The following is a 12,092-nucleotide window of genomic DNA, read 5'->3' on the forward strand; positions in this document are numbered from 1 at the left end:
GTTTAGGAGGTGTGTGATTAGGGAGCCCATGTTTAGGAGGTGTGTGATTAGGGAGCCCATGTTTAGGAGGTGAGAGATTAGGGAGCCCATGTTTAGGAGGTGAGAGATTAGGGAGCCCATGTTTAGGTTGTGTGAGATTAGGGAGCCCATGTTTAGGAGGTGTGAGATTAGGGAGCCCATGTTTAGGAGGTGTGAGATTAGGGAGCCCATGTTTAGGAGGTGTGTGATTAGGGAGCCCATGTTTAGGAAGTGTGTGATTAGGGAGCCCATGTTTAGGAGGTGTGAGATTAGGGAGCCCATGTTTAGGAGGTGTGAGATTAGGGAGCCCATGTTTAGGAGGTGTGAGATTAGGGAGCCCATGTTTAGGAGGTGTGAGATTGGGGAGCCCATGTTTAGGAGGTGTGAGATTAGGGAGCCCATGTTTAGGAGGTGTGTGATTAGGGAGCCCATGCTTAGGTGTGTGATTAGGGAGCCCATGTTTAGGAGGTGTGAGATTAGGGAGCCCATGTTTAGGAGGTGTGAGATTAGGGAGCCCATGTTTAGGAGGTGTGAGATTAGGGAGCCCATGTTTAGGAGGTGTGTGATTAGGAAGCCCATGTTTAGGAAGTGTGTGATTAGGGAGCCCATGTTTAGGAGGTGTGAGATTAAGGAGCCCATGTTTAGGAGGTGTGAGATTAGGGAGCCCATGTTTAGGAGGTGTGAGATTAGGGAGCCCATGTTTAGGAGGTGTGGGATTAGGGATCCCATGTTTAGGAGGTGTGAGATTAGGGAGCCCATGTTTAGGAGGTGTGGGATTAGGAAACTGTGTTTAGGAGGTGTGTGATTAGGGATTCCATGTTTAGGAGGTGTGAGATTAGGGAGCCCATGTTTAGGAGGTGTGAGATTAGGGATCCCATGTTTAGGAGGTGTGGGATTAGGGATCCCATGTTTAGGAGGTGTGAGATTAGGGATTCCATGTTTAGGAGGTGTGAGATTAGGGAGCCCATGTTTAGGAGGTGTGGGATTAGGAAACTGTGTTTAGGAGGTGTGTGATTAGGAAGCCCGTGTTTAGGAGGTGTGAGATTAGGGATTCCATGTTTAGGAGGTGTGTGATTAGGAAACCCGTGTTTAGGTGTGAGATTAGGGATTCCATGTTTAGGAGGTGTGAGATTAGGGATCCCGTGTTTAGGAGGTGTGAGATTAGGGATTCCATGTTTAGGAGGTGTGTGATTAGGAAGCCCGTGTTTAGGTGTGAGATTATGGATTCCATGTTTAGGAGGTGTGAGATTAGGAAACCCGTGTTTAGGAGGTGTGAGATTAGGGATTCCATGTTTAGGAGGTGTGAGATTAGGGAGCCCATGTTTAGGAGGTGTGAGATTAGGGAGCCCATGTTTAGGAGGTGTGGGATTAGGAAACTGTTTAGGAGGTGTGAGATTAGGGAGCCCATGTTTAGGAGGTGTGAGATTAGGGATCCCATGTTTAGGAGGTGTGGGATTAGGGATCCCATGTTTAGGAGGTGTGAGATTAGGGAGCCCATGTTTAGGAGGTGTGGGATTAGGAAACTGTGTTTAGGAGGTGTGTGATTAGGAAACCCGTGTTTAGGAGGTGTGAGATTAGGGATTCCATGTTTAGGAGGTGTGTGATTAGGAAACCCGTGTTTAGGAGGTGTGAGATTAGGGATTCCATGTTTAGGAGGTGTGTGATTAGGAAGCCCGTGTTTAGGTGTGAGATTAGGGGGACCATTATAAACATTACACTAATAATTTGCAGTTACTAGTACTAGTTGAAATAAGAAAATACACACAGTAATTCTATTTTAATTTAAATTGTATCAGGTGGGTGTATAAAAAAAAAATGAAACAAAATGTGCCGATTTGATGTTTTTATACACACCACAAATTTTTGAAAGGTTTGTATTAATTTAACACCATTTGACGCATACTGTTTTGTACAGTATATTTGCATACAAATTAATAAAGGGATAGAGGTCACCATCTAGGGTACAGGTTGTACATGTACCGAACCCATCTGCTCTTGAACACCCTGATGGCATAAAAGGACAGATTGCCCAAGCCGGGCAGCGGTGTCGACAGACAAATGCAGCAACGGGCAAAGGACAGAACAGCACAATTACGTACACAAATTAAGTACATGTGGTCTTACAGGCTTGCCAACCCTGTACAAGAGACAAATATAATTAAATACTATGTATAAATGTACTTATGGATGACACAGATCTATCCATTGTAATACAGGGTGTCCCAAAATTAACACACACAAGTGCCCCCCATTTAAATTGAAATCCTCCATGTCATTTACATGTATATCTATTAGTGGTTGGTTAGAGGGGGGCAGCCCAGCCTTAGCTATATTGCTGGCATTGTACTTCACATTGCAGGTGGGCCTGGGAAAGGGTTAACTTTGCAGCAGGTCTTCCCAACCCTGCCAGAGGAATGCCTGCAATGTTTAATGATTGACCTGTCTGCGACAACTCTAATTATCTAGATTGCTTGGATTCTTTTTGCCAGTGAGGAAGGTCTCATGTTTCAGGTCATCTCGGCTGTGTGGGTCACTTTACACTGAGGGACAGCTTTGCCAAAAGCAGATAGGGTTAATTTATTTACACTTCACCCCTTAATGGCTGAAGCATTGCAGGCACCTGTGATGTGAAAGTGCTCAATGGGCCGTCACATCTAGATGAGCAGCACCTTCAGGCATGATCAAATACAAACTCAGGATCACGACTCACGGCAGGAAAGTCTTCGACGAGATCAAATGTAACATACTTGGATGTAGTTGAGAGATGAAGTAGCTGTATCGGTCCTAGAGAGTATAAATTAGTAAGGCACCAGCATTCATGTACTTGAAGAAGAGACTTGTGAGGCTCTGAAACTTCTGTAGACTCTAATTTCACCTACTGTATAAAGAACGCTCACCAAGATCTTCCAATCTATAACAAATGTACATATTTGTATCAAATATGATCTGAAAGACATTTTTTCCGGATGTATTTACGCGTTAAGAGTGCCTTTATGACGTTCCAGGTACTTTCATGGGACCTGCTCGTTTTCTTGGGGCAGATTGGGCTGACCCAATAGGGAGTGGCGTGCTCTCCACTTCAGTTTTTGACATCCAGGCACCTGTTGCCCCATGTAATCACTACTCTAGGACAGGGGTGGGGAACTCCAGTCCTCAAGGGCCACCAACAGGTTTTCAGGATATCCCTGCTTCAGCACAGGTATCTCATAGTGACTGAGCCAATGTGCTGAGGCTGGGATATCCTGAAAATATCACCTGTTGGCGGCCCTTGAGGACTGGAGTTGCCCAAGCCTGGTCTAGGAGCAGTTACAGGACCTGGAAGTCCCGGAGGTCCAGTGGCACCAGAACCTGGCACTGCAGAGGTTAAAGCCGCATTCCCACCAGATAATAAAAACAAAGTTACCTAAACAGCGTTGTTTTTAACACTGGGAACTTCACGCTTCCCCAGATACTCACCAGTTTATCTCCCAGTGCTTATTCATGGCATTTAAATGGTTGTCCAATAGGAAGCTGCAGACAATGACATGGCGGCTTCCTATTGGCTCGCGGGACCCATGAGGATTGGTGTCTACATTGAATTTCCGAAAGCAGTAGAACTCGTAACTAAACCAGTAAATCTCTGAGGAACCAGGGTACACCGGTGCTAAAAACAGCGAGGTTCAACTCTGGGGAACCCCCATGTTCCAACGCGTTATAAAAAATAAATGGTGCAAGCGTTCATGGTAACAACTGTGAACCAATGCAGAGACACGGAGAAACGGAGAAAACGTACAGATAGACAACAGAAGTGTTTTATCAAAATACTTTATTTCAAGGGATTGATCCACCCCCCGTCCCCCCCCAAAATGGACCATGTCAGTAGACCGCCATCCCAACATATATTGCTGCATTGGTTTATGTCATGTTTGTTTTTGACTCCTGCCCCCTTTCTTTACCAACTAAAACAACCTATTGCTTAAAAAAAAATAAAGACATGTCTAATTCCCGACCAAAAAAAGAAAAAATATTTAGTTTAGCCTTCCTATGAGGTCAGGATGGACAGGCGGAGGGGAGAAGAGAGGTACCGAGGTCACGGACAGCTGGAGCAGTGAAGGGCTCGCTGAAGAGAGATGCTTTGCCAGAGACATTGAATAAACATCACAACAAAAAAATAAAAATAGGCTGAAAAATAAACTCAAACAAGGGGAGGAGAGATCAAAGAACATCATTAGCTCATCTAGATTTGGTTTCTCTCGTTCTGGACCTTGACAACAGGCGTTACTGTGGTATAACCAGATTACAGTGATGAAGATGTCGGGAAACTGCGGGCCTCCAAGAAACTTTTCTTTAAAGCAGGCCTTCTTGTTCAGCAAATTTTAAAAAGAACTTGTGGCCGAAATAAATGAGGGAAAGGGGCTTCCATAACTCCAAAATCCAATGTGGCCACATTCACGCTCAAATTGTACGTATAAAAACACAGAAGTCTCTATATTTTGCCTCTGAGCCGCTGCAGCGCTATACTTTGCCGGGGATTTTGGCTCGTTTGCGCGCAATAGCGTCTTCCACGGCTTTGAGCTGCTTCAACAGTTCCTCCCTGCGAGACAACGTGCTGGGTTTTCCAGGCTTGGTGCCTGGGGCCATGGGCGCAGTCTCCGGTCCTTTGCCTGGGATGCTGGTCACTTTGCTTGAGCCCTTAGACTGTGGAGACAGCGGACGTTTCCTACTGAAGGAAGAATCAGACGATTAGACAGATGGAGTGTAACTAGGTCTTAAGAGTAGAACAGTAGTAATAGAACCTGGTGTCTGTGTCAGCGCCCCTTGTGGCCTAGGCTAATTAAGTTATCGCCATGTGCCTGTTTTGGGGGTCGCTAAATTCTAGGTACAATGCTGTGTACACTGTGAATGCAATAAAAGAAAACATATATATCATGATTAAAGCTATAGGACCTTTGGACATGGGATATGTATTTACCTGTGCCACATGGATTGATAGGTTTCTGCAGAGTATTGCGCAGCAACTCAAATTATAAACAGTCTGGCTCTGTCTCTTACAATAAGGTAAATCAATCGCGCTCCAAAATCAGGCCCAAAAGAATTCAAGAGTGAGTCCATGTTTCATGCAGATTGCCCAAGCCTGAGTCATTAACACACACATCAGTGTTTAAATGGGCAACGTGCAAACTTAATAAGCCATTTCTACATTCTTCCCTATAAAGTTTTAGCAAACACGGTAACTTGTATAAGTGAGTAAAGAGCACGCGACGTACAGTATATAATGGCGGATGTTACATTGTTGTAGAGTTACGATCTTGAACTTTGTTGCTGGCTCTGAATGAACTCTGCAAACCAGGCCCATTACGGTTATGCAATGTAGAGTAAGTGTCAGGGACCAGATACCGTACGTGGGGATTATTGCACACGGTCACACATGGGGCGAGAGATACCATCACATCTCACACCAATACACCGATCACACACCTGTCCGTCTGATTGGGAGCTGGCTTCGGGTTTTGCAACCGCTGACGGTCCTGTTTTGGTGAAGGCGGTTTTCCAACTTGCCTACGGTCTCGCATTGCTGTCAGATCAGGGTTACAAAACATGGGGTTGTTAGGCGGAAGACGGAGGTTTTTCGCATTAAAAGACTTGTATGGAGAGGGAATTGAGAGCAAAAGTCTTCAACCAGCGCAAAATGACAAGTGTGGAGCAAAACTCCTCTGAATGAACACAAACTTCCCACACCATTAGGCCAGGGGTGGCAAACTACCAATCCTAAGGGCCATCACCAGGCCAGGTATTAGGGATATCACTGCTTCAGCACACGTGGCTCAATCTGTGGCTCAGTCAACGACCTGTGCTGAAGCAGGGATATCCCCAATACCTGGCCTGTTGGTGGCCCTTGAGGACTGGTAGATGGCCACTTCTGCTATAAATCTTATCCGCCGAGGCTCATCGCGAATCTCACCAAATGACAGCGTTATCTGAAATGCGTGTCCATAACACTCGGAAATATATACGTATGTCCACAATCAAAAAAGATCTCAGAGCAGAATAGAGATACGATCTAGGACTCAATGATAAGCCCAATTGAGGAAACTTTTCTTAAAATTGTTTCTTACACGAGAATTTGGCAAAGGTCCCAAAACATGCATTAGGCGGCACGACTTAAATCGCGCCTGAAAGTCACCCTTTCAGCGGTTCCTCTGTGTCTTCCCCCTTTTTAACATTTAGGTGGGTATCACGCGGTCTCTGAAGTTTAACTGCATTTATTTCAACTCCGGGGACCCCCTGCTTCCCGAGATACATACCCGGGAAGAAGCCACCAATCCACTTCCTGGTTGTTTAAAGCCCCATTTCATGCGGGTCAATGGGACAGTCTAGGACAATTGGTCACCAGTTTCGCCGCCAAGGTAAGCCCCTAACCTTACCCTAAAACCCCCTCATCTTAACCTCCTAATAACGCTAGCCCGTACCCTAAAAACCTTAACCCAAGGGTTCTCAACTCCAGTCCTCAAGACACCCCCAACAGGTCAGGTTTTCAGGATATCCCTGCTTCAGCACAGGTGGTTAAATCAGTGGCTCAGTGGTCACGTGGCGTGGCGGCTGCGGCAAAGGGTCCCTTGGTCGCCAAACGCCCGTGGCCACGACAAGATGGCCGTGACTAAATGTCCGATTCTGCAATGGAAGACATGGCGGCTTCCTATTGGCACGCATAACGCGGGGAGAATTTAAATGCCTTTTTGTTTCCCCTAAAGGGATGAAAGCGGAGACTCATTCGGAGGTTAATATCTTGGGAACCCCAGGGGTCCCCATATGTTTAAACACGATGCAGCTCCAGAGACCCCCTGCTTTCCACACAGAAAGACAGTAACACTCCACCTGCTTCCTTATCACGTATATAGAGAAATGGATCAGATGAATGGTAAGATAGAGAGGCTACCCTCTACGTTCTCATTTAACCTCTGCTTACCCCCAGGGCGCTACGCACGTATAACTCAGAACGTGACACGGCACCTGCATCACTCACCTCTATCTGGTGACAGATTGGCCTTCTTGGCTGGGGGAGAGGCCTGCCTGTCCTTGTCTGATGGCTCATACCGTTTCCTGCTCCCTTTATCCGCCCCCTGCCAAAAAAAATAATAATTTGTAGAATGATGGTGTCAAGGAGAAAACTGTAGTGTGAATTAATAAAAATGAGCCCAAAAAGCAGAGCAAGACAGCTATGAGGAAACACAAGGCATCCAATAAACATAATAATCATTACATGATGGTGTGCCCAAGACATGAAAACCTGCTGGGAAGAATAAGGAGTGCTGAGCCAAAGCCAAATGACCTTGTGGGTACATTGCTAGTTTATCTACAATGTCAAATTGCAGAGGTGTGCGCTGGCGCAAAGCATGGAGTTGAACAATGATGCACTCGGACTCACGGCATAAAATATTGCTGTGCGCCTACAATGACACCCCGATTCCCATCTGTGGGCCTTATTCTCAGCCTGCAGAGGCTGCCGCTTTCAGACGAAAAGCCTCATTGTTGTTTGTGGCGATTTTTCGTCCCGGACTGATGCTTCAGCAGATATAGAATAAGCCCCAATGCCAGAGGCCCGCAAAGCACAGCAACAAACGCCAATGGAGACTTTGATCTGGCAATGAATGAGTGAATGGGGTTTCCTGCATGGTTTGTGTTTGTTGTGGTGAAGTCTATGTTTTTTTGGCAGCCGGCCACACTGTGGGGAAGTCCCCATTATTTTTATTGGTTACAGTAGCGTAATCTTTCCTGCACACTAAAATTACATCTGAGTTTTTCCTTTTATCGGTCAACAGGCGTCTGGCATTCCCAGGAACGCCCGAATTCTTTGGGCCCTTTAGGAAGTGCCGCCAATTACTCACTAAAACCAACATCAGCGAACGGATAGGTAATAGCGTGTGGTGTACCAAGTTAAAGGTAATTTTTGTGAGATGTCATGCCGGTGCTTCACCTTATTCAGGAGGGTCAGTTTGATGTCCTTGTGGGCGCTGAAGCCGGCTTGCGTTGGGGGCAGAACAGGCGCCTGTGGGGGCAGTTGAGCTGCTTTGCTACCAGTGACCGTTTTTGGTACTTTCGCAGCGGCGGTTTTGGGGGGCTGAATGGGGGTGTCGCGCTTCCGCTTTTCTTCCTTGACCCGCTCGTCCTTCTTTGTTTTCTCTTTGTTTTCTGGAGTTGCAGAAAAACACACAAAAAAAACCACACAAAAATCAGTAAAAAGAACATAGAAAACTTACTTTGCTGTTAGACAAAGCGACAACAAAAGTATTTGCGGAAGCTATAATGTGGCAAGTGTTGTGCCCATGTATACATAAAACAAAAAAAGGACAGCACGGCCTCCATAGCGTAAATCGGTACAATATTTTAATAAAAACGAGATAAAATAAGGCCTTTCACAAAAGTAATAGAACATGCGCATAGGATCTGTACAAAGTCCATCTGAGTAGTCACTGGTATTCCTCAGATGGAGAGCTGGACCCTCGTGGTGAGAGGTGTGCTGTGTATCCACTTCCGAAACTGGGTACACTTCAGAGATTTGCGTCCACACAGTAGTCCCCCGGCACAAATTGCAATACCTCTCCTGGTTCCACAGCTCCTGCCCGTATAGTGTGGTTTGCTTCTCCCAGACTCCTTGGTGAACAGTGCTATTGCGTAACCCTACGCGTTTCGTCGCAACAGTATTGGCGACGTCATCCCGATGAATACTGTTGGGACGAAACGCGTAGAGGAGGCCGCGCTGCCCTTTTCCCCCCCCAGCGTTTTTATTCTTATTTTTTTACTTTTTTGTTTATCCTTGCGTTTCTGTATTCCCACCTCCCCCCCATCTCTTTCCTCTTTCCCTGGTCTTACATGGTTGTCTGTCTGTTTGTCTTGTGTTTGCATCTCAGGCTCCCATACCTAGGCTTTGTGATTATATCCACCTTGTTATTAACACCTTCCCTACCGTGCTCATTTCCCCTCTAAACATCTATAGAGATATATATCTATTTATCCAATTCTGGTGCTGTATTTTCGTGTGTATGTATGCATGTGTGCGTATGCATGCATGCATATATATATATATATTTGTATATTTGCATGTATAAATATATATATATATATATATTTTTTTTTGCAGAATAAATGAGTACTTCAGTATTAGGTGAGACCTTTTTTATTTGGACTAACAATTGATATCATAGGACAAGCTTGAGTGTGCTTCTCTCTTCCTTAGGTCGGCAATTGTGATTAACAAAGGATTCTGTGGCTAAAGCAGAGATCCACAGGATCTCCACAGGAGAATAAGGTACCTTTTAATGCCGGAAGGCGCCATCTGGCAGAAGACCGCTTAGTAAACATGGGCCTTTGTGTCTTTCTTTTGAGGACAATATTGACGTGCATCATTCAAATGTAAATGTATTATTTTAAGTAGCAAAAGTTTCGCCCCGATAAATTAGCACAAGTGCCTTAAATAGAGCTGCAACTCGCAACTACGACACAAACGTATAAATCGTGGAGAGCGAAAATGTGGCAATGTGTTCCAGTCCCCTCGCAAAAGGCTTAAAGCCGTGTCCCGGGGTGGAATGTTTCACCGCAGCCGGTCAGTCGCAGGGGCCAGCCACCGGGCCGTTTCCATGCGAAGGTACGTGGTTAGAAGGATTAGTGTTTGTATTTGGGGTTACACCTTTAGGGGTTTTAGGGCAAGGGGTCAGATTAGGTGTTTTAGGGCAAGGGGTCAGGGCAAGGCGATAAGGTTAGGGGCTTTCGGGTAAGGGGTTAATGGGTTTAGGATAAGGGCTGCAGGGTTTCCGGGTGAGGAGTCAAATAAGGGGTTAAGGTTAGGGACTTACCTTAGCTGTGAAACGGCAGTGGCTAGCTGTACCCAGTGGCGGCTAAATGTTTGCGGTGCCGAAAACCTCCTAGCCCACTGTACCCCTTGCAAGCGATTACCACTCTTTTTGCCCCGTCAAACCCCTCGCTTCCCTAGCTATCCGCTTACCTTTCTCCTTCTTGGGCTGGGTGGGAGTGGGAGTGGGTGTGGGCGGGGGAGAGTGAGAGCTGGCAGAGGAGATGGGGCTGGCGAGGTCGGCGTACATGTCGTCGGAGTCCGCGCTGCGTACGGAGCTGCTGCTGGACGGGACGCTGGAAACGGAGGAGACGCTGCTCACGCTCAGGGACCTGAAACAGATATACATGGAAAGCGTCATGCTACAGGTCTTATCACGTGGCTGCATACTCACTAAAGGCCACCGTTCTAAGAGCACACGCAAAAAAAGTAGCACAAGTATTCCTGACTGAGAAAGCCTAACCTTGTTAACCCCTTGAATGCACAGTAGCCCCCCCCCCCCCCCCAACAGCTCAGGTTTTCAGGATATCCATGCTTCAGCACAAGTGGATCAATCAGACCCTGCTTCAGCACAGGAGGCTCAATCTTCGACTGAGCCTCTGATTGAGCCACCTGTGCGGAAGCTGGGATATCCTGAAAACTTGACCTGTTGGGGATGGGGGTGTGTGTTTGTGTCTTGAGGGCTGGAGCTGACCACCCCTGTTATAAGGGATAAAACAGCAATCTGCACAATCTTGAACACTGTTTTGCCTGAATATCTGTGTGCCCATCTCCATACTTGAGATACCGTACCCTGAAAAACTGGGGGTTGAATGAAATGGGACTGCCACCGAAGCGGACGCAAAATCAAAGGAAAGTACCAAACAATTCCATAGGTCGGGAATGTTTCTGGGAAAAGAAAGTGGGTTTTGGTTGAGGAACAAGGCTGCGTCATAAACCTGGCGCTCGGGACCATTTAGTAGTGTAGCTTGTGGGCGGCATCTCATCACTGGTGACAAAGGACTTATCTACGGTATCCAAGTACCTAGTTCCAAGCAGCTTTTCCCCGGAGGTGCCATTGTTTGGGCAGGATTCGTTAGCATTTAATCGAAAGGGAAAGTTCTTTGACACACAGTACCTGGATTTCCTACATATGTTGTCATCCGTTTGGGGGAAAAGGGAAGGAAAGAAAAGATAAAAGCGGCGAGCTAATACCAGCTATGTAATGAGACCATCCCCAAACATCCCCAATCACAGTGCTTTCTGCAGCTCTAAGGGCCAGAGACTAAAGATAGCGAAGCATATTGGGTTATATTTAGCGAGCAGTGCTGCTGCATAAGGCCGCGCTTACAGTGCTGGCGACGTCACGCTGCGGTCGATGGAAAAATCAAATTGAAGTGACTTCCTGCGATCGTGACCAAACCGTCGCGCCGCTCCTACTATAAGCGCACGTGACGGCGTCAATACATTTGTTTTGACGCGACGGCGCTGTCACTATAAGCGCGGCCTAAAACGCCTTCTAACACGGCTTCATGAATATGTCCCGTTACGGCCCATTCAGGGCGCCTTCCAGCACAGAAGCCGTCTCACGGAGTAGCATGTAACGCCTGCATGGCTCACGCCAGGAGTGATCAACTCCAATCTTCAAGACCCCGCTGCCCCCAACAAGTCAGGTGTCGGGTTTACAAAGATATTCCAGCATCAGCACAGGTGGCTCGAAGACTGAGCCTCATATTGAGCCACCTGTGCTGAAGCAGGGATATCCTGGAAACCTGCCCCGTTGGGTAGGTTCATGAGGACTGGAGTTGAGCACCCCCGTCTAACACCATGCACTAACTCAGTGGTTGGCAAGGAGACGGGTCTGCTGGGACCAAACGGACGCCATACCTGGATTTTTGGGACGCCGACTGGGAAGGCGAGGCGGAAGCGGATGTGGAACGGGAAGATCTGGAACGCGAGCGAGATCCAGACCGGGATCTAGAACTAGAGCCGCTGGAGCTGCTGGCGCTGATACTGCCGGTCATCATCCTACGCAAAACAAAACCAAAGCTACGGCGTGACTTCGTGACTACCAGGTCAAAATGCCACGTGCAAAAAAGCAGTCCAGGCAATACTATGCTTTTAAAAATAGGTTTGAAGCAGGGGGTCTCCGGAGTTGAACTGTGTTGCTTGTAGCTGCGGTGACCCCCTGCTTCCCGAGACAATTACCTCCGTAGGTGCGGCCGGAATCGCTGCGCAGATTAAAGCTCCCAGGTCACATGGGCCAATA

At 47.0% G+C, this 12,092-nt stretch overlaps 1 protein-coding gene across 5 annotated transcripts in view; it reads right to left on the minus strand.

Moving 5' to 3' along the window:
* Positions 1 to 3,806: 3,806 nt before the first annotated feature.
* The window catches only part of ZC3H18 (zinc finger CCCH-type containing 18), a 71,115-nt gene continuing 62,829 nt past the window's right edge, over positions 3,807 to 12,092 (minus strand). For 2 of the 5 annotated variants that reach the window (XM_075576406.1, XM_075576402.1), the window contains exons 14-20: positions 11,711 to 11,851; positions 10,869 to 10,970; positions 9,998 to 10,176; positions 7,973 to 8,187; positions 7,022 to 7,118; positions 5,476 to 5,572; positions 3,807 to 4,720 (exon numbers count right to left, since the gene is read on the minus strand). In XM_075576406.1, the coding sequence (XP_075432521.1) occupies positions 4,513 to 4,720; positions 5,476 to 5,572; positions 7,022 to 7,118; positions 7,973 to 8,187; positions 9,998 to 10,176; positions 10,869 to 10,970; positions 11,711 to 11,851 (1,039 nt within the window). In that variant the 3' untranslated portion in view covers positions 3,807 to 4,512. The remainder of the gene's footprint in view (positions 4,721 to 5,475; positions 5,573 to 7,021; positions 7,119 to 7,972; positions 8,188 to 9,997; positions 10,177 to 10,868; positions 10,971 to 11,710; positions 11,852 to 12,092) is intronic. The other 3 variants (XM_075576403.1, XM_075576407.1, XM_075576405.1) reach the window with 3 other exon arrangements.

This window comes from Ascaphus truei, chromosome 19 (assembly GCF_040206685.1).
Source record: "Ascaphus truei isolate aAscTru1 chromosome 19, aAscTru1.hap1, whole genome shotgun sequence".
NCBI classification, from domain to species: domain Eukaryota; kingdom Metazoa; phylum Chordata; class Amphibia; order Anura; family Ascaphidae; genus Ascaphus; species Ascaphus truei.